General features: G+C 33.5%; 3 protein-coding genes across 8 annotated transcripts in view; 2 read left to right on the forward strand and 1 right to left on the reverse strand.

Annotated features, from left to right (window-relative positions):
* Nucleotides 1-27,881, reverse strand: part of LOC139480884 (trifunctional purine biosynthetic protein adenosine-3-like) — a 483,263-nt gene that overhangs the window by 430,875 nt on the left and 24,507 nt on the right. For 5 of the 6 annotated variants that reach the window (XM_071263820.1, XM_071263815.1, XM_071263818.1 and 2 more), the window contains exon 1: nt 11,259-11,349. The exons of the other annotated variant lie outside the window; for it this stretch is intronic. The gene's annotated coding sequence lies outside the window, so the exon portion shown is untranslated. Of the gene's footprint in view, nt 1-11,258; nt 11,350-27,881 lie in introns of those variants that run through there. 6 annotated transcript variants of the gene reach the window in all.
* Nucleotides 1,637-2,662, forward strand: LOC139482987 (jerky protein homolog-like). The gene has a single exon (XM_071267017.1). It carries the CDS (start codon nt 1,637-1,639, stop codon nt 2,660-2,662), a length of 1,026 nt encoding a protein of 341 aa, XP_071123118.1.
* Nucleotides 27,336-27,881, forward strand: part of LOC139480885 (vesicular glutamate transporter 3-like) — a 48,038-nt gene continuing 47,492 nt past the window's right edge. Inside the window, exon 1 of the mRNA XM_071263822.1 lies at nt 27,336-27,845. Coding sequence (XP_071119923.1) covers nt 27,528-27,845 — 318 coding nt within the window. The 5' untranslated portion in view covers nt 27,336-27,527. The remainder of the gene's footprint in view (nt 27,846-27,881) is intronic.

Genomic DNA, 27,881 nt, shown 5'->3' on the forward strand with positions numbered 1-27,881 from the left:
TTTATAGACCCTGATTAAAAACGTAAAATATGTAATCGTTTAGAATCAATTAAACGAGAGAGACAAATATATATCTCTTACTAAAAGAAATGTAACCAAAATATTATAATTTCCTGATGAATAAGGACTAGTTTTGAATTTATCATCCACGTGTCACTACCCGTGATCTATTCTTGATTTGTTTCTTGTTCCTAAAAGGATTTTATACAGTTCCAACTTAATAGAAAAAAAAAAGTCTTCAATTTTCTAACACATCAAATGCAATTAATTTGTATCTATCGCATGCTACATGTATATAAATGGTTATAGCATAAAGTATTGTCACTAGTCTATTGGGACAATTAACTGACAATACCCATCATTTGCACCTATTTTTTCTTTTATAGACAGAAACATGTGCAACTTTACAATATGGACTACATGTATGGCTTGCTACAGAACAGTAGGGGAAATTCGTCTAAATACGGACGGTGTCTAATTGCGGACTGAATAGGAAGTCCACGTCTTGTATTTGATTTTATTAATTCATAAATAAATAAAATAAAATTGTAGTGAATGTATTTTCTTTTTTAATTATATGGTTGTTGACTTATTCTGTTTAAAATAACAAAATGAATACATTTAATTGCGTATCTAAGTTTAAAGTTATAAACCCGGGAATTTTTGAAATCTACATAGTTGACAGTCTACACAGTTATTACACTTTTCCACGTAAGTATGGCTATTTATTTAAGATGAAATGAATAATGGTGTACTCATGTATATTTTGATTTAAAATAATTACTGATTTATTTTTTTCTTCACATATTTTCTGTAAAAACGTCATTTATTGGATGTCCGCATTTGCACCACCCTTTTTTGGGGGGTAGTTTAAATGCGGACACTAGAAAAGTAAATACCTCATGGAAGTAGTTTCATATGATATGTATAGATGTCAACTTTATCACATTCTTTACCCATTCAAAAATGTATATATCGTGAAAATAGATACAAACCTTGCACTGTTGATATTTACACTGCACAAATGAAATAAAATTTTCAAGTCAAATACGGAACAGGCAATCAAAAAAGTAATACAAATCCGTACAAATAAGAATGATGGTGATGATGTCACACTATCCATATACACAATTCGAACCGTGGTGGTTGAATAAGATTGAAATACATTTTTTTTAAATGTACATTGTTGATTTTTTTCTTTCCAGAATGTCTACATGCTCAGAATTGTTCAAACGAGAAATAGGGATAAAATCCAATTTGTCAACTTTAATAGCCCGTAACAAATTGAAAGAATGTGTCAAAAATGAATGTTTGTTTGACACTGACCAGACATTCTTACTATGCTTTAAACTGTTTGATTTATCGAGAAATAAATACATCGCAAAGCTTTTAATTGATATAATAGAAGAAGATAAAACCAATGATATCGGAAGTATTGTATTTGTGGCAAGAACACTGGTACGAAGAGGCACATGTTTAATCTCGCAAGCAGAAACAGACCAGTTACAATGTTATGTAGAGACTCTTTTGAAAGATTTATTTTAGAATTACACTTACTAAATGCTTCACTTAATTTATATGCAAGAAAATAAAGTGGCTTTCTATTATCTTTTGTTTTTGTTCTTTTTTTTTCAGAATGTTAAGGGTGAAAAAAACTAAGTCAAAAGAATTGAAATATGATATAACAGCTTTAGAAAATGCTATAAGGAGTGTAAAATCGGGGGAAATGTCTGTAAGAAAAGCGGCACAGCATTTTAATGTTCCTAAATCTACAGTCGGGGATCGAGTAACTGGGAAGAGGGATTTGGAAGTCGGCAGGGTACGGAAACCAGCACTGCCTCTAGAGTTAGAGAAGTCAATTGTCCAGTCAGTTAAGAGAGCTTCCCAGTTGGGCGTTGGACTTTCACGTAAACAACTTCTTACAAGAACTGGAGCACTGGTAAAAAAATTAAAAATAAAAACACCGTTCAAGAACTCAACGCCCGGTAAAGACTGGTGGCAAAGCCTTAAAGATAGACACCCAGATTTAACCATTAGGAAACCAGAAAAAACAGGTGCCCTACGGTGCCGAATGATGATCCGGCAAAAAGTTGAGGCCTACTTCCAAGACTTAGGATTAATCCTAACACAGAAAAATCTGTTAGAGAAACCAAAAATGATATGGAATATGGACGAATGCGGAAAATCTTTTGAACACAACCCTGTGAAAGTAGTGGCAGAAAAGGGTGCAAAAAATGTACCAGGACGCACAAGCGCTATCAGCACACATGTGACGATAGTTGCTTGTGTCAATGCTATGGGGGATAAGATGAGTCCTTTGTTGGTTGTTAAAGGTAAAACAGAAAGATCGATATTTGGTTTCAATACACAAGAGGCTCCATCTGGGACCATGTGGGATTACCAGGAAAGTGGGTGGATGGATGATAGGATAGGAGAAAGGTGGTTTAAGGAAATATTTTTGAAACAATGTGGTAACGATCGGCCACAGATTCTAATTTTGGATGGGCACTCCTCACATGAATCATTGGCACTAATACAAGAGGGAATTAAAGAAGATGTAGTTGTTTTGTCACTGCCGCCGCACACTACACACTATTTACAACCACTCGACAGAACTGTATTTGGTCCTTTTAGCAAACAGTATGACAGAGCATGCTCGTAATTTCTACAACAAAATATACTGCACAAAGTGGATAAGTGGACTTTCCCAACTTTGTTCCATACAGCATGGAATTCTGCATTAACAAATGAAAACATCAAAAGCGGATTCCGAGCTTGCGGAATTTACCCCTTCAATCCGCTAGTAATTCCAGAGTGTGCTTACCTACCAAGTGAGCCTTCACAATATACTGAACAAAGCAACTCGGTCATGAAATCGACTGAAGCTGAATTGCCGAGCACCTCTGCCTCTGCCTTGGGGACGTCAACGGAAATTGAAGCTATAGAGACAATGGTTCCATCTGGTGATGGACCGGTTTCAAATGTCAACCATAGCCAGATTTTACCACTAATTGCCGATATTACTGATAGTCTACAACAGCCTGAAATAGACGACCCGCAACATCTACTAGAGTTAATATTAGAAAACAAAATTGAGGTAGTGGCTACTGCAAATGAGGAGGGAGTTGCAGCAGTCTCTGATATGTGGAATGCAGAGGTGACCTCTTTATTTCTACCGTTCAGCAATGTAAGTGAGAATAAAAAACCAACTGAAGTCAAAAAGACAAAGACTGCGTCACACCAATCTCATCGTTTGCTGACAAGTGAGGAGGTTGTACAAGAAAAACTGTTGCTTGCCAAAAAAAAAGAAGAAAAAGAAAACAAAAAACTTGAAAACAAACTAAAAAAAGCTGAAAGAGAAATGAAGAAAGTAGAACAAGTATTAAAAAAGAGCAATCAATGTAAAATTAGTAAAGGCAAAAAACCCAAGTTGGAATATTTGCAACTTACCTGATCAACAAACATTGGACAAAAAAGTTAATAAATGAATTTTAATCCTATACAATATTCTGAAAATGAATATTGTTATTCAAAGTCAATGTTGTTTTATTTTCTTCAAAATTTGGCTGTTTCTGATCGTCTTGTTTTTGTTGTAAAATTACTGGTTTCATAGGTGTAAATTTCATTTGGCTGGTACCTTTACAGGTACAGTGATGAATTATTTCATCCATGTAAAGATTTAAAGTTATACTTGTACAAGTAAGGTTTTGATGATTTCAAATTAACGGCTTTTGTGTATTTAGTTAGACAAGATAGTAGCCTGCATATACCGAAATAAGTCATCATAGGAGGAGCTTTATAGTATGAACTGTAATATTACATATTTTATTCCTGTTTTCGTTTTTGGATCAATATATCATGATAACCTTTTAGTTCATGCAGAAATACCGACAGTTAGTGCGCTAATACAGTGGAATATATTAGAAAAACAAATTGGATACCGATATTTGTCCAGACAAACTGACAATTTTCAGTTAAAATTCTATTCTTGAAGATATGACTCTTTTCAAGGTCAAAATATTTTTTTGGGTGTAAAAACTGTCCAACATCATAATTCGAAAGAGACACGGAATTAATATACTACCGGTAAAGGGAATTAAGGCTAAACTATAAGTCGGAAAAAAACAATGCCATTACAAAAAAAATACCGAAAAACAAACTAGGACAAGCAAGTTAGAACTCTTCAGAACAGCTTAAAAAAAACCCAAGAAACTCAACAGAAACGATGGGTTTCGATATGTAACATTTATTCAGCTCCACAGGTGACATCCGTCGTGCTGTTCTATGTGTATATGAAGATGTGGTATGAGTGGTACTTTCCAAGTAACCCTTTATAAAAGTAAACAATTATAGGTCAAGGTACGGCCTTCAACAGGGAGCCTTTTCTCACACCGAACAATAAACTATAAAGGACCCATAAAATACAAGTGTAAAACCATTCAAACGGGAATTCGGATAAGTTATGTAAAGTGATTAGGTAATTGATATCACACATGAGATGATTCTTAATTGACCGTCGTATCTAACCAAAACGCAATACCACAAGGACGATTTTTTTAGCCATTTGTATTCCTACAATAGATCATACTTCCCTATTCAAAAGTATTAACGGTAAAAAAAAAAATAATAAGGGGGTTGCAACCAAACGACTCCTCCACTAGATCCTCCACTGCACCTCGTGTTCGAGGAACGTGTTTATCAGTACTTTTGAATATGTTGATATTACAATTTTGTCCTTGGAAACCGTTTTTATACGTTTTCTCATATCAAAATTGCGTTAGGGCAGTCCCCAAAAAATACAAAAAATACAAAAATAATGAGATCTTTAGTTTATTATTTTATCTAAACTGCAATCGCCATGATTGAATCATGATGAATTGCTGAGATGTGACATGTGGTACAGTAAGTAACAATTATTGCAAGTCACAATTTGCATTAAACTAAAGAATTAGTCATATTTCAGTGTAACAGATGTCCGCATTTGACAGACATGCTGTCCGCATCAACACTACTCCACATGTTTGCGTTTCCTCACAATTATATACCAACCAATGAAATTAAACGAGCTTTAAATAGCGGGAAATCATCCATTTGCAACCCCTCTAGACTATAGATGCACTTGTACCATCTACATGTCCGCAATTAGCGTAATGGAACTCTCGGTTCTGGGGAATACAGAAACTGTCCGCAATTAGGCGAATTTCCCCTATCTCTTAAATTAGCTGCGGAACCGTAGCTCTTAGGTCCTTATGTTATTTTTTGACTATTTCTATGGTCCGCAAATAGTCAAAAAATAACATACGGACCTAAGAGCTACGGTTCCGCAGCTTCCGCAAATAGTCAAAAAATAACATAAGGACCTAAGAGCTACGGTTCTGCAGCTACTCTTAAATTAGGTCATTGTGATACATCACAGTCGCTTGAATTTTAGTGATATATGTATGAAAAAAAAAGAAAAAAAATACTGTTATGAAAAAAAGATAAAAAAAAATACTGTTATATGTTATTATACATATAAAGTGGGGTGCTCATTTTCGCCGGGGACACAATTTCGCCGTTTAAGGATTTTGAGGTGTAAAAATTTCAAAGGATGGCTGAAATGGAAGAAATGTGCCTGTAAATTATATTTTTATAACAAATATAATATTTTTTTAAACTGAGACAAAATTGTGGCTCCTACCGAAAATGACCTAAAAACGGACAACGATTTTCGGACAATTTCCTGAATAAAAAACACGATTTCAAAGAAGTATTTCTAAGTAAATATTTGACTGAATGCCCTAATTTTGAATTCTTTATACCTTTGAAATGTCTGCTATTCATCTATAATGCAATTGATTTGATAAAAATTGTTAAAAGCTGCGGTTATTTGGTTTTAAATAGATGTGTAAAAACGGCGAATATGTGTCCCCCATTGACAAAACATCCGGAAATTTCAAACACCCTTTTAGCTAACTTTTCAGATGATTTCCTTAAAACAAACCTGTTTTCAAGCTTAAGTATATTTTGCATTTGAAGCTATCTTCATATAGAAATATCAGTATACTTCAAATACATTTAGACCTGAACATAAACTGTAGAAAACATGGAAAGATGTGGCGAAAATGAGCACCCCACTCTAACAGTATTTTTTTTTTTTTCATACATACATTTGTGTATATCACTAAAATTCAAGCGACTGTGGATACATGTATGTTCGGACACAATTTATGGTTTCACAGCGGTATAAAATAGCTACTAATTGCTAGAGAGGTAATAAAGTCGTCTGCACAGTTTCATGGTTTTAATACAACTGATCAACTAATACAAGTTACACACATGATAAGACGCGATTATAACGGTCTACATCTGTTAAAGTAATTAATTTCTGTAGTGACCTTAGATAAACAATTTCAATACATTACATCTCTCCCTTTCTAGATTTAATCTTTATCAGTCAGTAGAATAATAAAATGAAATAAAATTAATGAATTGTGAAATTAGCCATAAAATTATTTTTCTTTAATACATTAACGATGTCCATAAAACAGCGGTGTAATAATGTCCAAATGTTGTATACACAGTTCTCAGTGCGGTAAACATAGCAATTAATATCATGAATGAATGAATGAATCACAACTGAATTAATGTGTAAAATTCTTTGGTATTATCAGTCTAAATAGTACTAAAGACATCATACGATACGCAGAAAATTAAAACTTATTCACTTGATCATAAATACTAAGCGTGATGCCTAGTTAAATGTGAGCTCAGGATTATTATGCCTGTTCACTAGCTACACATTACTTTACATAACATGACTTTACATAATCATTTAAGTACGCCGGTGTTTTGTTTATTCTTCCTGACGTCCTGAGTTGTGTTGCTGGTTCTTCTCCTTTTTTTTCTTCATTTACAATTGTCAGTGGTATTTTAACTTGCTTATAAAACGAAGAATTTCGAGTGATCGTGTGTCCATTATCTCTTTTAGCTGTTAACATTGTACCATTCCTTTCAACTATTTTGTATGGATTTGAGTTATACGGAGTTGAGAGTTTGTTTTGTTTGTCTTGCTTGACCAATACAGTGTCACCAATTTGTAAATTTGACGGTTCGGCATTTCTTCTTGTATCTGCATAGTCCTTCATTTTATCCTTTTTCCTCTCGTCAGTTTCTCGAATTTCTTTGTCGTCATATTTTTGTGTTAAAGTTGGTAATTTGGTTTTGATATTTCTCCCAAATAAAAGTTTTGCTGGTGAAACTTCCGTTGTGGCGTGTTTTGTCGCTCTATAATTACGGAGGAATGTAAACATTTCCTGTTTCCAATTTTGATGTTGCGTGTGTGCTGCTCTGATTGATTTTCCAATGCTTCGCATAAATCGTTCGCACTCTGCATTGCTCTGAGGCCATAATGGTGTTATTTTTCTATGCGTAAATCCCATATATGTCGCAAAGTCTCTGAATTCTTTTCCTTGCCACGGGCTTCCATTATCGGTTTTTACTATATTCGGTATTCCAAATGTTGAAAATACTTTGTCAAGTAGTGGTATAACCGCTTTTGCAGAAATTGTTGTTAGTGTTTCTACAACTGGATATCGTGAATACTCATCCATTATCACCATGAGATAATGTCCACTAGGAAATGGTCCACAGAAATCCATGCTAAGATATGTCCATGGTGCCTCTGGTAGTTTTGACATAGCTAACGGTTCAAAAGTTTTCTTTGGCGTAGCTGCTAAACATGGAATACAAGCTTTACATGTATCTTCTACACGTTTATCTATACCAGGAAAATAAACTTTTTCCCGTAGTAACTGTTTTGTTCGCACAATTCCCTGATGACCTTCGTGTGCCAATGTTATAACTCGGTCTGTAAGTTTGTGCGGAATGACAATTCTATTATCATGCATCAATATTTCTCCTTTATCTGTGTTCACTGTCGTTAATTCGTTCTTTAAACGAGCAAATGTATCAAGAGATTTATTGTCATATGAATTTTCCCAGTTTCCCGATTTCACGGCCTTGATAACATACTGAATATTCATATCGGCTTCGGACTCTAATGCAATTTCTTCAATTGTCATTGCTTTCGGTATTGCGTTCTCTGATATATAATTCACGAATTCTTCTGCTACCTCGGAATGATCTGTTCGATTTGCTTCGTTAATATTCGGATGTCTTGACATGTAGTCTGCGGCATTTGATTTTCCTGATTTGTACTTAACATCGAAATTATACGTTTGCAGTCTTAATCTCCATCTTTGAATTCTCGCTGGCGGTTTCGATTTTGGATTGTTGAAAATACATTCCAGTGGTTGATGATCGGTAACGAGTGTAAATTTGTGTCCGTACAGGTAAAGATGAAAGTGTTCTATAGCCCATACTATGGCTAGTCCTTCTCGCTCTGTCTGACTATATCGTTTTTCTACATCACTAAGCGCACGGCTTGCGTATGCGTTAACTCTGCCATCCTGAGTAAGTAACGCACCAACACCTACTGGACTTGCATCAACTATAAGAACAGTGGCCTTTCTTGGATCAAAATAAGCCATTATCCTATTGTTCATTAATTCCTGTTTAAGTGCATCAAACGATTGTTGTTGTTCTGAAGTCCATGTCCATGTCACTCCTTGCTTAGTTAAACGTCTTAATGGTTCGGTTATTGTAGAATATTCTGGTATAAATCTTCCAACGTAGTTAGTCATCGCTAAAAAACTACGTACTTCCGATATGTCACTCGGTATATTGGTGTTACGAATTGCTTCAACTTTTCTCGGATCTGCTGATATTCCTTTCGAACTGAATATGTGTCCATAAAATTCCAAGCTGTCTTTATTAAATTCGCATTTCTTTTTGTTAAGTGTTAAACCTTTTTCGTTTATACGTTGAAATAAGGCTGTCAGTCGTGTATCATGTTCGTCTTGAGATGCTCCAAACACAATTATGTCATCGGAGATATTTCTCACCCCGTTAAGACCTTCTAATGCTGTACTCAGCGTATTCTGGAATATTTCAGCAGCAGACGTGACTCCAAAGCTTAGACGTTTGTATCTTCTTAGTCCAACATGTGTTGTGAAAGTAGTAATATTTCGTGACTCTTGTGTAAGTTCTAACTGATGGTACCCGTTTAAAAGGTCCATTTTGGAAAATACCTTTGCTCCATTAAGGTCAACTATTAGATCATCTATAGTTGGAGTTATGTGTCTCTCTCGTTGTATTGCCTGATTTGGTAGTCTCATATCTACGCATATTCTTATTTCACCTGGACTTTTAGGTTTGGGTGCTACAACTATAGGCGATACCCAGGGAGTTGGTCCATGTACCCTTTCTATAATGTCTAACCGCTCTAACCTTTCAAGTTCGGTTTCTACCTGTTTCCTTATATGAAACGGTATCCTTCTATGTGGCTGGACTATAGGTTTTACGGTTTTGTCAACATGAATTTTCACTTGCGTTTCTTTAAGTTTGCCCAGTCCATGAAATATATCTTTATATTGTTCACACAATTGTTCGTGTTTGTTCCCTGTTGAGAGCCTCGATATTTGCGGGATTATCTGTAGTTCTAATGACGTATCATAACACAGTAAATTACCGCTTGTCCCTTTAGAAACATAAACAGTTGCACGTGTTAGCTTATTTCTCGTTTCAATTACAGTGTCAAACTTTCCCACGAATTCTAAGTTTTGATGAGATCCATATGCGAAAACTTTGGTCTTTGTAGCTATCAATTTTGGTTTTATCTTCATCCTGTTGTAGGTATCCTCATCAATTACATTGATACTTGATCCAGTGTCGATAAGAACGTTGATGTCCGATTCATTGATTTTGACACAATTCTTGGTTGTTCACGTTTGATAGAATTCACGGTTCCTTTTAGCGATTCTGCCTGTAGTCCGAAAACATATTCATCATCTGAACTACTATCTATCTTTGTTTGACATTCGAAATTGTTTTCAAAATCTGAATTCTCTAGCGTATTGACAGATTGTTTAGTATGATTATTTCTTTTTGACCTACACATCTTCTCAAAGTGATTAGGCTTCTTACAAAAGTTGCAGGATTTTCCTTGAGCAGGACATTTCCCTCGGTGTGGAAATTCACCTCCACAATTCCTACATTTGTTGTTTCGATTCACACGTTGGTCATTCACACGTTGTTCCGGACGCTTATCTTGTTGTAAATATCTTGGTTGATTTTTCCGAAAATTTCTCTTCTTGTGTAAAGCGTTGGTCTCAAGTTTCTCTTCTTTGTTCTCGATTTCGTTTGCTTGTCTTTCAGATAGTTCCAGAGCTCTTGCTGATGATAACAATTGTTCCAAAGTCATATCTTCTCTTAAAGCTTTTCTCCTCAGTCTTGAAGATGAACATCCTTGAACGATTTGAGATTTTACTTCCCGATTGTCATCATTAAATTCACAGTTGACGGATAATTGTCTTAACTTTGTATGAAACGCATCCATTGTTTCATTTGTTTCTTGCTTTGCCTGACGGAATTTATATATTTCGTATTCAACGTTTTTCTTCGGTGCAAAGTATTCAGTAAGCTTCGTAAGTGCTGTATCGTAATCCTCTCCAGTTTCTTGTAAGGTATCAAAAATGTCATTTACTTCTTCCCCTGCGTAATGCAAAAGTAACGCTCTTTGTCTCACTTTATCCTTGATATTCATTCCAACAAGTAAATTTTGAAGTCGTTTTGTCCATTTTTTCCAGCGCTGATCAGCTGCACTTTCATGTACACTGAAAGGTGGAAACACAGGTAGTGCTGATGCCATAATGGAACTAATCAATACTATTAATTAATCCAATTGTTCATTTGTTAATCCAATTTGTCTCGTCGCCATTATAAAATAGCTACTAATTGCTAGAGAGGTAATAAAGTCGTCTGCACAGTTTCATGGTTTTAATACAACTGATCAACTAATACAAGTTACACACATGATAAGACGCGATTATAACGGTCTACATCTGTTAAAGTAATTAATTTCTGTAGTGACCTTAGATAAACAATTTCAATACATTACAAGCGGCAGCTAGAAGAGTAAGCCTGTAAGGCTATTGGGGTTTATTGGCTGTCTGAAAATTATAAACTACTCATTTTACCGTAACAAGCAAACGAATTAGTACTTCGCATTTAGGCTACTCGTGTGTAGAACATGAAAACTCAGAGAATAGAAACAGTGGCTATAATTATTTGGACTATAAAATGTCGTAGGAAGGCGTCCCAGAAGAAAATTAAAATAGCCTTGCCAGACGTCATAATTATTTGGACTATAAACTTACTTGCTCAGCAAGATGTGGTGTGCAATGTTATTGTCTTGGAACACGTGTTTCTCGTGAACCGGAAATACTAAAATGACCTTACTTGGTTTAATATTTCCCGCCATTTCCATGTGGTACGATAATGTCAATGTGACTTTGAACTGAGACTACTATTTACACCCCGTATAACCCCGATACAAATGAAACCGGACGTTGACGCGTTCGAAGCGATAATCAGGACAATATTTAGGATGACAACAATTTGGAATGCCTCTCTTGAACTTATTTGAGTATATATAAATATGTCAATGTGCATGCTAGTTTATTTATTCAATTATACAATTGTTGTTAGTTTTAGATATTGCATAGAACGTTTGATAAAACTGCTAGATGCAAAACGCACAGACATGGTGCAATTTCATACGTTTTATGAGATAAACAATGCTGAATATCTTTTCGTGCATACACCTTTGCGTATTAATACATTAAGCAATATCAAATAACTATACTTTGAATTACTACGTGCCTTCAAATGTTCCCTAGAACTAAGAATAAACGCAATATCATTGTAAATAAGTTTTCTCTTACTGTATTGTTCGTTCCACTAAATGTGTCGCGTTCGTTGTGCGTTTTAAAAAAAACACTGTACAGTTCGTTGACAAAAACCGTCACAAATCATTTTTTTGTCAAGGTATTCGAGATGATGTCGGCGACCCTTTTTCTGTATTATATTGTAAATGGTTACCCGTTAAATTAGTCAGAATAGTTGAACTTAAAAATCACCAGTCACCAAAGCCAAAATTGCAGTGTTTAACCAGCGTACATCTGATAGGAATGTTTCTATTGAAAATTGGGACTTTCAACGTTATACCAGATGAAATGAACAGTTAATAAATATATTCCAGAGGAAATAAAGTTTCAAAAAGTATAGAACAGTCATTAAAACATTAATGACTTCCTTTTCACAATTTGAGGCTCTTCAATATGCTGATGTTGGTCCAAATTCGCATAGACGAAAGCAGACATAGGAACTCGTTGAACTTAGTTTGCCGAATGCCTTAGATGGCATTCCAACTGCTTTATCTATGGGTTGTTTTTTTTTTTATTTTTTTTTTTATACATATAAAGTTTTTTTAGATGTGGTGTGATTGCCAGCAAAGTTTAAATGAAGTGGGTGAATAAAGCAATTATTATAGTCCAATGTACAACATTTAAAAGTGAGGAAAACCTATACCATAGAGTCGGCTATAAAAGACACCAATGTAAATAATGTGAAAAAATAAAAACGAGAAAACTAACGGTTATTTATTCATAACTTATGGATTATTTATCGAAGAAAAAAAAAATGACAGATCTATATAACCTATGTTATACAGGCCCATGACGTAGGACCGACACGAAAAAAATGCGGCGGGATTAAACATGTGAGCCCCAAACCCTCTCCTTAACCTGGGACACTGGTGTAACAGCACAACTTATAAAAAAAAACATTTAAAAAAAACCTGTACAGTTGCAATTGGCTCAACTCAAAATGTCGGTACAAGGCAAAAAAACATATACATAAAATATCGACAAAGGAGTAATTGTAGTAACTGATAGTTATTTCAAAGCGAATTAAAACTAAAAGTTAAATCATGTGTATCTAAAGTATTAGTCAGTGATTATGTTCCAGACCGTTTGAGTATTTGGACCGTACGGGTACGGTCTTGGCCGTATGCGTACTTTTTCAAAATACTCATACGGTCGGACCGTACGCGTACGGACTGACTAATATTAAGAAGTATACATAAAATATCGACAAAGGACGAATGGGAATATACGATCCAATGTCTCGTGTACTTTACGAACCCTTGAAAAACTTTTTGAGAGGTCCATAAATGGCCTGTTGAAAGGCAACATTGTGTCCTTATTCAATATACCTCATTTTATCCAGTGGCAGTCCAAACTTCCCTGACATAATTCCGGAGGGCCTCCTTCCAGGACCTACATGTAGTATGAGTTGCTACTTTGTGCTTATCTTGAACGTTCAGCCAACAATCAGCTATTACGTAGGCGTGTTATTAACAAATAAAGGGGTCCAGAAATTGTTAAGTATCAACTGTGAAACGTTTCAATTTTTTATTGAGAACTATTAAGACATGATAAAAGAAACAAAGCAAATGTCTAAGGTTAGGTTGATGGTTGATAATTGATGCTTTGCTCAATTGCATAATTTACCGATGACGCCAAAATAACTGGGGAATATAAACATGATAAATATGGTCCTTTTGGTCTTCTCCGAAATAAGTCAAAATTTGAATGAAATGCATATGGGTGGTTATAGACTTCAAGGTGCTTAAAGTACCAGAATTACTAATCATGTAGATTTTGGCATCACAGTAGAAAGACTGTAATGTTCGAGGAAACTAAGCATAATCTTTATACCTTAAAAAGTAATCAAACAAAAAAAACATAATCGAAGAAAGCAATTCAGTTTATATTAAGAAGTATCTCTTCATCTTTATATCTTTACATTAAAGAAACTGTATAACTTTTGACGGCTGTAAGTTACATGTTCATTGTATACACATATTCTCTAGCCTTAATGTAACTCTATTGTAATCTATGACCCCCTTGGACCCGCCTCTGAGATTCAGTCCAAAAGCCTATAATTCATTAATTGTTTTTGATTGCCGTCTACATCAAAAAGAAGATGTGGTATTGAAACAACTCTTCGCAAGAGACCAGACGACACAAAAATGAACAACTATAGGTCCCCGTACGGCCTTCAACAATGAACAAAGCCCATACCGCATAGTCAGCTAAAAAATCACACAGAAATGACAAATGTAAAACAATTCATAAGAGAAAACTAACAGCCTAATTTTTGCAAAAAATAGTGAACACAAAAATATATATAACCACTGATTACAAGCTCCTGGCTTTAGACAGGCACATACAGAATATGGCGGGATTAAACATGTTAGCGGGCACCTAACCCACCCCTAACCGTACATTGACTGTCGTATGGTAAACATTTTCTAAAATGCTATCAAATTAGATATTCGGACGTGTGTATCTGTATGCTTAGTCATATTTGCATCTGTCGATATATGTATTTCTACCAATTCAACTTTCGTATATACATAAGGATTTTTTTACATGTACAAAATACCTCCAAGAGTGTTTCGACAATACAACGGATATTATGGGTTGCTGTCTGCATGTTATAGTGGTAAATTATTTATCTTTTAAACATGCATATTGGTTATAATTATATCAAAGCATTATTTCATACACGCAAAATTCATTGACAAACGCAATATTGTGTCAACGAAGCGTACAGTATAAAAAGGTGTAATTACAACGAAGCGTACACAACATGAAAATAAAGACACTTTAAAACGTGTATTTTTTTGTTTCTAGACACAACACAAACATACGACCTTTATAAGTTTGTTAATTTTAACTATGAAATTTTCAAAAATGTATGTTATAAAAACTATGAGGTACAAGAAACATTAAGTTTTGAATATTTAAAAATACCAAGCACGTTTTATCATTTTTATCGTCGTGCGTTATTTGATGTTTGTATATAAAAATTCCACATATTTGAAAAACCTTTTAGTAACTAATGAGTATTATGGCAAAGAATATATAGGAGCAAAATATCCGAAGAATAATATTGGATTTTCTTTAAAAGTATTAATTTCTTACTTTCTGAACTCCGTGTTACACGATGTGTTCGATTCGAACGCGTCAACGTCCGGTTTCATCTGTATCGGGGTTATACAGGGTGATTTATAACACATAGTAGTCTCAGCTTTGAATCTCAGCTTTGAATAACTGTTACAGTAGTCTCAGTTTGAGCAACATAAAACTAAGCTACATTATGAAACTATTTTACCGCAACTCCAAGCGTCATTATATTTCGCGGAGTTTTACTAAATAGCCTTAGCATTAATTTTTAACATATTTATGAAGTATAAAAGCGTTATGGCTTGGTTCTGCTTTTTATATTACGATAGTTTATTTATCACCGCTATTTATTGTCTGGGTTTTTTTTCTGGATATAATATTATTTAAAACACTTACTGACTGGATATTTGTGGAATAATTATTAAGTTTATTATCCCTCGGATACATGCAACTATTTGCCCTCGGCTACGCCTCATGACAATAGTTGCTCTTCGGGACATTAAACTTACTATTCCACTCATACCCAGTCAATAAGTATACAATACTGACGTCTTAGTTTCACTTTCTTCTTCTTTAAGTTTTCCAGTTTTCCATCTGTATTCAGTGGCGGATCCAGAACTTTTCATAAAGGGGGAGGGGGGCTCTGGTTGACCTAAGGGGGGCCGCTCCAGTCATGCTTCAGTTATTCCCTATATAATCAAGCAAATTTTTCACACGAAAGGGCGGGCCCGGGTCCCCCCCCCCCTGGATCCGCCTATGGTATAAATAAGGATGATTAATAACTGGTGCATATACGTGGACTATTTATTTAAAACCAGTTGACATTTTAGTTATATCAAAACAGTGCAGAGAACAGATGTGATTAAAACTATGTACAGGAGATGAAGCTATTTAAATGATAGTGGAGATAACAGCATATGTAAGCTGATCTCTGGAAGAGTCGACTGTCTGTGTATTTACTAGTCTACTGATGTTGGTAAAAGATTCCATTGAGTTATTGTGTATGGGGAAAATGAAAATCTGTACGAGTCTTTCAATGTGATGTATCAATGTGTATGAAGGTGTGATAATGATGTTTTCTGGTTCTCGAGTCTGATGAAATGAGAATTGTGCTAGATTGTATTAATATATAGCAACAAGATGATGACGTGATGTGTGATCTTGTACATCATAACTTGGGCAGGCGTGCACGCAGTCTGCGTTGTGTTGAGAGACCAGTTGCGTGTGTTCAGCATGTTTGATACACTGCTACTTTGGTAACAATGTTTCGTTGCTGGCCATATGACTCCCAATTTTTCTTTTGTCTTAAACAAAGATACTATATGATTTGGTGTGTAGCATTTATATTACACTTATGCCCCTTAAAAATTTATAAAATTGCAGAATTTTTAGTTTCCGTTCTTTTACTTAAGTTTGCCTTAACCAAATGATATGCATCTTATACACAATGATCATAACCACAAACCCTAGACCTAGTTTGAATTTTTGTGGCCTCACTTGAAAGATATTAAAGTTATGCCGAATTATAAATGAAAAAAAAATGCAGGAATCTATATCTGTTCTAAAAATATCAATGATGTAATTGTAAATAGTAAATTTTTTTAAATTGGAGTTATCTTCCTTTGTCTTTTATTGTAGTTAAATCAACTACAACCAAATGGCTTTTATTGTAGTTATATCAACTACAACCAAATGGCAATGAATTATGCGGCAATGTTCAATGTTAGAAACTTTAAATGATATGCAAGCGGGAGCATCATCTGTGTCCCATTGACACATTCCCAATTTATTTAGATGTATGTTCATATAAAATGGTACTGGTTTGTATATAGGTGTCAGACCACCAATTAAAAATCCCTATCTGTTCAACCAAATTTTACAATTTTCACAGCTTTCTAAATATTTTACCTTAAGTTTAACTTCATAGAAACCAGGTATATCCTTAATTGTACATGTATCAGCTTTCTACATGCCAATTTTCACCATACCTTTAAAGCCTTCTAACAAAATAACTTACCATCAAATAGAGGTACTCAAAAACAAAAACCTGTCTTTCTGGAAATCTAAAATTAGTATACTATGGAGCGCATTAATCCTCAATTTTTAATGCAAACTCATAGACAAGTAAATTTTGGCTCAAAATGATCTAGATATATTTCTCTTTCACCAAAAGTTTCATTTCTTCAAATTTGTTGGTTAGTTTAAGAAAACAAGGACATCAAAAGCACTATTTTGTGTCAGAGTAGGGCTACTTTTACATACGTTCTAAATTGGAGGGAGTAATTGGTGGTCTGACACCTATATAGTTTTTCTTTTTTCACTGGTATGTGGTTGTCAACTCTACTCCTTGTATGTAAATAGATATGTGAAAATGGTAACCTACTGGTTGAGACTGTTAGACACAGAGAACTGTATTTTAAAACATGTATATAAAGATATGTACGAATCTAGTTGTGTGAAGCCAAATGACATGCTAAATTCACGGTGGGTATGGTTGTCCTGCGAGAGAACGTACTGTGCTGGTGATTTGGTCCTGACGGGTGCTGGTGGGTCCTGATTCTGTGCTGGTGGGTTTGTTTACATTGTATCAGAACGGCAATAAAACGACTGTTTTGTTGCTTAATTTTTCTCTGATGCGTCGTAAGTACCATGCAAAGTATATTACAACAATATAAAATTGCAAAAGTCGTGCAAGTTCGTTAAACGGAATTGTCCTGACGATGTGCTGGTGATAAGAAAAACGGTCCTGGTTCTGTGCTCCTATGTCCTGGTTCTGTGCCTTTATATTTTAGTTAAAAGTGGCAAATATTCAGTCAAGATCATTGATGCTGTACTGTTATTGACTACTAGTAATTAACTGTTGTCTGCTTTCTTGAAATTGACATTGTTATGAATCTGTTTACTGTTATTATGAGAGAAAAAAAACCTATTTTTTATTCTTTTTATAATTAACTGTGATTTTATTTATTGGCCTGTTAATGGAACCCTTCTTGCCCCCTTTTAAGATAAGAAAATATGTTTACGATTTTCGGGATTACGATCATTTTGCAAGATCGCCAAAATACGTTGTAATTTATACAATACTTATATAAAGTAGATGATGTTGTATGTTTGTTGTCAATGGACAAATTTCCATAAGAAACCAAAGAAAGTATGTGTTAACAACCATACGTCATTGTACGACCTTCAACAATAACCCATAAAATAAAAATGTAAAAGGTTTTGTATAAAAATGGAGAGCAAAAATATAGAAGAAAGGACTTTCTGAGCGTTTGAATCATATGTCTTTAGCAGCTTAAAACACATTTGTTTGTGAAAAATTGAGTGCTGACTATAAGAATGACAATAGTATTGCGGGTTTGTTTGTTTGGTTTTTTTTGGGGGGGATGGGGGATAAGTTAGAGCGAGGTTACAGTGAAAGTGTTAAGCTTGGAATAGTTTCCCGTAAGATTTAAAAGTTGTATTTTAAAAGAAAAATGTATCTTACAGCTATTAAGAATCACTTGCTGTATTTGTAAGATTTTTTCAACATATTTTTTTTGTCTGAACGGTTATCAGGTATTTTTTTCGAAAGTTCGATAGAACACTAAAAAAAATCACTATTTTATGAAAGGGCAGACTAGAATATGTCAGAGAATATGTCAGAGAATGAAGACGAGATAACCTAGAGAACATTAACAAAACTAAGATTTCTTAGCTTTTTCATTTCAAAATTCCAAAATAAATAAATATTTTTGATAAAGAATTACAGGAGAGGAAGTGAACAATGTGTCCTACTTTTCTATATTTAAATATTTTTATGAATAAAAAATCAAATGTGCCTTAATTATGATTGAAAATGAGTAAATGGAAAAACTACCAAGCTAAAATACATTTTTATTTTAATATTGGTAATATCACTAAGCTTTTAAGTTTTGTGTGTCAAACACACCATCTCTGTAGTAATGACTCCTTATTAAGATATTTCACATCTCCATTTTTTTTCTGCATTTTTTTATATTGTGAATTCTTAGTATTATTATATTAAAATGTAGACTTAATTTATATTTAAAAAAACTGAATCTAAAGCCAGATAAATCAAACATTTTTGTTTCTATCTATCCGTTTTCAGGACTTTAACAATCAACGTAAACACGCCTGGAAAGTAAAATGCGTACTCGGCTGTCTGTAATCGACCACTTTTAGACACCCTCCTAAAAAACAAGCCGGGGTGGGGGTTCAGAGATGCAAATTAAGTACTTAGATCAATATTTTATATTTTCGTGTATGGTTTATCACCCCCTCCTGTGGCCTGTCAATTACGAAAATGTGCAAACTGCAATAGTATCAAAACAGCACAGACTTATAGATATAATTTTGTACATATACATGTATCAAGGGGAAACTTCTTGCAAAGCATTATTATTTATAGTTCATTATTGTATTTAGTAGAAAAAGAGAATTTGGTGAAAATAAAATCACTATTTTTGTAGAAAATTCACAGACCTTTGTACAGAAATTTTTGTTATGTTTAGCATGGGATCAACACAAGGGTACATTATCCTTAAAAATCTATTTAAAAGTATTTGAAACTAACGTTTGCTTTGTTAATTGTGCCTTCAATTTCAAAATCAAAATATCTCGTAAATTCATACTACCAATTGAGTATAAAACAAGTAAATAAGTTTAAAAAAGAAATTCTTAGATTAAACACCTAGATTTAACTTTAAAAAGTCATAACAGTTTAAAACAATACAAATCTACACACACAAATAACTGGCTTAATTTCAACTGATTTTCAACCCGAATCGCTATAAGATCATATATAAGCTCAACTGTGTCGAGGGATCGTGTGAGGTTCATTTATTGTCTTGGCGTCCGTATTACAATGACCAAATGTTACCAAATGATTTTTTCAAGAGTGAATCTAGGAAAAACAATATTCATCAACAAACCAGACCACTGTCTGTTAAAATGTATTCGAGTTTTTAGTTACAGCCGATTCCATTGAGTATGCAGGCAAATGTTATATCTTTGGTTAGCTTGCTTGTTAGCTAAACCGTGAAGTCATTGTTAGGTAAGGTCTATACCCTCCTTTCGAATTAGCCTGGTCCTACAGACAGAAAGATGTGTCATTTGTCGGACTAGTCTACTCTTAAAGTAGGGTAGTTTACATAACCTAACAATGACTTTTCTGTTCAGCAAGCAAGATAACCAAAGATATTCCCTTTGTCTACACACTCATTGAAATCGGCTTTAATATTGCAAATATTCAAGCAATTAGGGCAAAACTTACCGAGTAAAAAAAATCAAAATGTCTATCACCTTGCACATTTCAGAAAATTCAGATCAGATAACGAAACTGGGTCCAGCAACATTTATAAGCAATTTAAGATTTTGACCCTCACTGTTTCCATTCACCACAAATATTCTCGTTACAACGAATCAAATACCAGTTGCAGCCTTTTGTTTATCTATTAATATATGTATACGGATAAAGTTATGAAAGGCAGCAGGGTCACCAGGGTGAGGAGTCCATGTCATCTGAAATAAATGCTAAGCATAGATCTAGAAAGCGGCAGATAATCATGGCATTAAAAAAACTCTCTTCTTTTCGACTTTTTTCGAACAAATTGACACATGAATGAATTATATAGTATTATGGAATTTTTAACTTGTGTTCAATTCATTGGTTACACCTTTTACTAGGATAACAGTCCTGTCAAGTATGAGCTTGGTAAAATATTTCAGAAAAGAAGATGGAAATGTGAAAGTTTCCGTGCGTCAGGTGCAACAGCATACGAACAGCTAACATGTCTCGTCAGGATGGAAGCTAAAAAGTCCACGAAAATTTGATTTAAAACCTTTATTCGTTCCAACAAAGATATTGTGATTTTGTTGAGGATTTAACCATCTACGACAACAAAATTTCTTTTTTTTTTTTAGAATTTACAGCTCTTCTATAAATATATGCAAAGCAAACCATTGATTAAATTGCTTGCTATGATTGTTTGGATGTTTGTAAACGACAGGTAAGTAGTCTGTTTACTATATACTACAATTTATTTGGAAAATAAACATTAACTTCAATTCCTGTCAGTTTGTATTTGTCCAATCAAATCCCAGTATGTATTGAAACTCCGCCTACCTATTGTTTGAAAACATCCAAGCAAACATAGCAAGCAGGTCAATCAAAGTTTTTTTTTGCATGCTTTTATAGAAGAGCTGTACTATATAATGCAAGGAAGCGTTTAAGTCTTTCGCCAAAAAATACTATCAATTTCTTTTTGTCCTATGTAAACTTCCGTACCATTTCCTTCCATTCATGATCATTAAATTGAACTGTAAAATATTGCTTGGTATCTTCTTAATTCCTTTATGAGTCTTATGACATAATTATGACAATAACTGTTGTGAGAACAAGATTCACTGCACACTTTTAAAGTTCTCGGCTTCATCAAACATTAAAATGTGAACTTAAGTTTTGAGACTTTTTTAATCTACACGATTGGGATTTTTGTATATGAGAACATGGTTTATCTATTAGTTGAAAATGCGGCTTTGAACTAGCTTTCAGTACCTGCAAGCATTCGTTATTCAATAATGTGTGTCTTTGTGTTATTATTTTATGTAATAAATTGTTGTGTTGGTACACCACTGTAACAATGAAGGAGAAAATGAGGAGGGTTGGTTGGGTGGAAGTGGGGAGGGGTATGCGGAGCGCTAACGAACATGTCTATGCGGCATTGGCTTTGATCATTGTTGAAGCATCAATGTAAGGGGCATTTAAAATATCTTAATAAAACTATTCTTATTTGAGATACTATATATTGTTATCTGATATTGGACGAAAGATGTTGCCCTTTTATGTAATTATTTAATACAAGTTACGATCATTTCAAAACACATATTAAACAGCCAAATGGATGCACAAGAGCTAAAATAGGAGTCATAGATCCTATTGACAACAATTATCTGCCCAATTTTATTGATTTTGTAACATTTGTTTCAAATATGACCAACTTCTTATCCAAAATCACCAGCACCGTATCAGGACCCACAAGCACAATGACAGGACCCACCAGCACAGTATCAGGACATGAATAAATTGAGAAAATGCTAAATGTTAATAAATTGCAATGTTTTTTCACAAAATAGTTTTGTCGCGTGGATTGCGGTATAGAAAGCGGACTCTATGAGCATTTTTGTTTTATTTTTTCAGTTCGAGATTTTCTGAAAATGAGCATTTCTGTGTTACGCTTACTGAAAAAGTTTAGAGGGTCAACTTTTTAATGGTTTACATATGAACCCATAAGAAACAAAATTGAAAAATCTCAACCGTTTTCTTCCATTTTTTATGAGTGAAAACGTCAAAAATCATTATTTTCGTCTTTGTTTACATTTTTTCATTGATCACCAGCACCCGTCAGGACCAAATCACCAGCACAGTACGTTCTCTCGCAGGATAACCATACCCACCGTGAAATTGGTCTTGTAAAGTACGAGATATATTATGTAAATACGGTTTTAGTGATGTTTGGTTTTCACAGAGAGTTAGAAGGAGTCAATTATTTTTGAGTGAATTTAAACAAAGAGTTATAGATAATTATATATCTGAAGGTTATCATATTTTGAAAATTCGCTGAAATGTACTTTGTATCAGTATTTACACGATGGCCACACTATGCAATTTTACCTTAGTCGTCCATTAAACAGTTTGTATTGTTCTTAGATATAGAACAAATGCTCATGCACTATGTATAGAAACAGGTAGATACTATAGGATAGCCAGAAATTAACGTTTGTGTAGTATGTGTAATAAAAAAAAATGCTATTGAAGATGAGTATCATTTTATTTTAGAATGTGATAAATAAAACGACATCAGATGTAAATATATAAAGAGTTATTACTATATGAGAGACCAGCTACGTTTAAATTAGTGCAACTGTTATCTATAAGAAATGTCAAAGAGCTTAACAACCTAGGAACATATTTATTTTCTGCATTAAAAGCACGTAATGGGTAACTTTTCAAATGTTTATTTTTAGTTTAATATGTCTATATTACGGGGCGCCGAATGGGACTCTTGTGGTTTTGTACTCAAAATTAAATTTTGTACGGACAAAAGTGACTTTTGTTCAACAAAAATAAGTTCAGTTTAACAAAATTTGTATCATACTACAAATTTAAAATTTTGTCATACAAAATTATCTATCAGCGGACAAAAGTCACTTTTGTCATGACAAAATTCATTTTTGTTACACAACCTTGAATTTTGTTACCTAATTTGAAAATTGGGCGACAAAAGTCAATTTTGTATTCAAATTAGTTTAGTTTGGTTTCTGTGAACTAATTTGCATACAAAATCGACTTTTGTTACACAAAATTGACAAAAATGAATTTTGTCTCAACAAAATTGACAAAATTGACTTTTGTCTCAACAAAATTGACAAAATTGACTTTTGTCTCAACAAAATTGACAAAATTGAATTTTGTCTCAACAAAATTGACAAAATTGAATTTTGTCTCAACAAAATTGACTTTTGTCTCAACAAAATTGACAAAATTGACTTTTGTCTCAACCAAATTGACAAAATTGACTTTTGTGAGACAAAATTGACTTTTGTCTCAACAAAATTGACAAAATTGACTTTTGTCTCAACAAAATTGACAAAATTGAATTTTGTCTCACGAAAGTCAATTTTGTCTCACGAAAGTCAATTTTGTCTCATAAAAGTCAATTTTGTTGTTACAAAATTGAATTTTGTCGTCACAAAAATGAATTTTGTCGTCACAAAATTGACTTTTGTCTCAACAAAATTGACAAAATTGACTTTTGTCTCAACAAAATTAACAAAATTGACTTTTGTCTCAACAAAATTAACAAAATTGACCTTTGTCTCAACAAAATTAACAAAATTGACTTTTGTCTCAACAAAATTGATTTTTGTCTCAACAAAATTGATTTTTGTCTCAACAAAGTTGATTTTTGTCTCAACAAAATTAACAGAATTGACTTTTGTCTCAACAAAATTAACAAAATTGACTTTTGTCTCAACAAAATTGACAAAATTGAATTTTGTCTCACAAAAATCAATTTTGTCTCACAAAAGTCAATTTTGTCTCACAAAAGTTAATTTTGTCTCACCAAAGTCAATTTTGTCTCACAAAAGTCAATTTTGTCTCACAAAATTGAATCTTACCTCACACAATTGACTTTTATGATTTAATTTCCATATCAGGTAACAAAAGTCAATTTTGTATGCAAATATGTTTATATTTGCATACCTTTTAGACAAAATTGACTTTTGTCATGACAAATATGAATTTTGTCTACAAAAATGAATTTTGTCATGACAAAAATTAATTTTGTCTACACAAATGAATTTTGTCATCACAAAATTGAAGTTCTCACAAAACAAGTCTGTAGCACATAGTTTTGTAAGACAAAAATGATTTTGTTATGACAGAATTGAATTTTGTACAAAACCACAAGAGTCCCATTCGGCGCCCCGTATATATTACATACTCCGCTAAATTCTTTCATTGATTTGTATAATTTGTGTATAAATATTATATTATGCTGTATATTATCTATTGGATATTTATATTGTGTAAAGCCAATAAGCTGTATTTGCTTCCGGAAATAAAGTATTATTATTATTTAGTGTGAAAAGTAGCCACGACCAGCCTCCGCCGTCATTAACACTGATTGACACTATCCACATCCAATTGCCAACGCTTAAATTTTTCAGGGTTTACCTTCATTTGATTGGAAGAGAACCAGTCTATCAGAGCCAAACTGTCTTTTTTCAAGTGTGGTAATAATGTTATGCGGGAAAGAGGGGGAAAAGGCTGACTAAGGCAGTTGCCTACCCTTTCCCGTTGAAGGGAATATGTGTTGTAGGTCTGCTGTTTACATGTCTGTGTTCTCTATTTTAACTACAACAGTTTGGGGGACTGTCGTTCGTGTTCTTTCGAGGCCTCCTGGTGAATAAAACAGAGATGTCTATATATGTTTATTTCGAGTCCAACCATACGAGTAAATTAATCAAATACATAAATATGAAATATTAAAATTTATTTCTTAGTATATTTTACCTCAATTTACCTTCATTATAATAACTTTGTTTATATCTCTATTTGCATAAGAAAGTGCATTGTCGTCAGCATAATTGTAAAGTGAACTGTGTGTGGTGAAGTTAAAGATATCAATTTAGAAGATGTTGAAAAGTACATGTATAGGACCAAGATATATATATACATGTATTGCCAATTGTTCAGACTAGAGCCGACTTGAACACATTGTTTGTTTCCTGTTAGATAAGTAATTTTTTATCAGTTGTAAAGAAGAAGTTGAAAGACCATAAATTTCAAGCTTAAGCAGCAGAAGATCGTGAGGAAGACAGTCGAACGCCTTGGATAGATCCATTAGTATTGTGGATAAATTTATTTTGATCTACTGCCATTTACCAGTCTCAATGAATCGGAGTAGAGTAGGATGACATTTTGTATAATATTATTGGCTGATACGAGGGTGTTAATTTACTCTATCACATGGCTCAGCGGGTTACAATTTTTTTGAATGTCACCCTCTCGTTCAGACTAGTCAAAAATCGACAAATTAAAGGACAACGAATTAAATTTACATCAATTTAAGTTATTAAAGACAGTGCTTAAGTTCTACGTTTTGCTTTGAATATTGTTTTAGGACTTTCATTGGTATAAATATTGATTTTGTTATCAGTAAATTAAAAACAAACTAATTATCATTGGTTTATACATATGCACATTAATAATTTATGGCTCTACAATCTGTCGATACCTGTCTCCTATCATTGCACTAGTCGTGTTTTTCTCTTACTGTCTATGAAGTCTTTACACTTAATCCATTGGATGTTGGATTTGTAATGATTGATAATTTAGTTTTAGATGCACGATTTTATTTATTAGCTGTTATTGGCTTTGAACTAGCTGTCAGTAACTGCCAGTACTTTCAGATATGTATTTAGTGTCTTTCTGTTGTTGGGATGTACAAGTACCCGGCCACGTACACTCTGTGTTTTTGCAAGATGTTTTTCTATTTGTATCCATCTGACGAGTTAAGCCTTTAATTGATTTTTATACTTTTTTCGTATGTTACACTGTTACACCTCTGTCCCAGGTTAGGAGAAGGGTTGGCGCCTTCAAATTAGTTCAACCCCACCATATATATATATGTACGACTTTTCATTTTTTTTTCACGCATCATTAGTCATCTGTATCAGGTCACACGCAGTCAGTGCACTTCTTCTGTTTTTTAAGAAAGAAAAAACGCTTCATGCAACATTTGTTCGCCCGTGTCTGCTTTCATTTAGTCTACATCACTCATATGGGGATAAGACGACTATTCAAACATGACATATGTATATCATGTCCTTTAGTATAACGTATGTTCTTATACTAAATTCGAATAAAAATTATTCTTTTTACAGTCGATTTCAATGAGTGTGAAGCTGAAGATGATATCTTTGGTAAGCTTGCTTGCTAGCTGAACCGTGAAGTCATTGTTATGTAAGATAAACTACCCTCCTTTCGAAGTAGCCTAGTCCTACAGACAGATAGATTGGTTATCTGTCGAACTATTCTACTCTTAGTGGAGGGTAGTTTACCTAACATAACAACGACGTCACGGTTCAGCTAGCAAGCAAGCTAAACAAAGATATTAACTTTGCCTACACACTCAATGAAATCGGTTGTAATATTTTTTAAACTTTAACTTACCGGATGAATGATGATCTTTTTTTATTATTTGATTTGATTTTTCATTTGGATTATCTTAGATTAAAAGATTGTCTTAAATATTGAAAATTGTATTTTTTTTGTTAGATTGTTGATGATGGTTCAATCTAATATTGAAATCATAACCCATGACGTGTAAAAGTAAACCTTTTTAACACATGACTACTAAAGCACTAAATCCGTATCTAGATTTTTCCTTTTCCCCCCTAATGTAACAACATTACTTTTGATTCATTATATGTACTATTCATAAAATACACCAATATTTAGTCAATTTGAAATATTTGTACAAGTAACTAAACAAAAATGATTATTTTAATCCCTGTACATACGTATGTTTATATTAAATACTAATAAATTAAAGAAGGAAGAACTTAAGAAGATTTTTTACACCAATATTTATAATTCATCATTGTCTTGTTAAAACCGACACACATTTGAATGACAGTTCAAAAAATACAAATTTATCCTTTGTCATTTTAGCTATACAATATATAATATACTCGTCGGTTTAAACTGATTAACTAACTTTTCAAAACAACATAGACAATTTTCATGATAATGACATATGTGACGTGTCGCCAATTTTACATTTTAGATTTTATAATATCTATTTTTCCAATTTAGCGTGACATTTATGAAATTGATATTACAACATTATAGATAGTTCAGGAATAACATAGATAGTTGAGGAAGAGCGATGCTACATAGACAACATATGTTTCTTTCACCAACTCTGGATCTATAACTTCATTCAATCAACAATTTCTTAAGGAACAAAACAATCAATTATCTTCATTCTGTATCGATTATTTTTCGAATTATAAAAGGAACGATGAAAGTGGAATGATATGGAAAATAAAAGTGATGAAGTTAAATTTTTGGATCAGAGGAATGCCATTGATAATTACGGAACAACAGATGAAGATGAAATTCAAAATGTAGATGAAAATAAAAAGAAAAAGGCAGAAGATGATAGTGTAATGGCTACGAATTCTAGCTGTTTAAAATGCAAAGGATGCTACGTTCCAAAACGATTTGTTGTGACAGCTATGACCTCATTGGGAATGCTCTTAACCTATGCCATGAGATCAAATTTTGGAGTAACAGTGATAACCATATTAGATAATAGTGCCCATATGAAAGTACACGAAGATGCAATGTTTAACGTAAGATTTAGTTTTATATAATTTCGATGACTCATT

This window comes from Mytilus edulis, chromosome 7 (assembly GCF_963676685.1).
Source record: "Mytilus edulis chromosome 7, xbMytEdul2.2, whole genome shotgun sequence".
Taxonomy (NCBI): domain Eukaryota; kingdom Metazoa; phylum Mollusca; class Bivalvia; order Mytilida; family Mytilidae; genus Mytilus; species Mytilus edulis.

Excerpts from the sequence above, each read along its gene's own strand:
- LOC139482987 (XM_071267017.1), top strand. The coding sequence starts at position 1,637 with ATGTTAAGGGTGAAAAAAACTAAGTCAAAAGAATTGAAATATGATATA.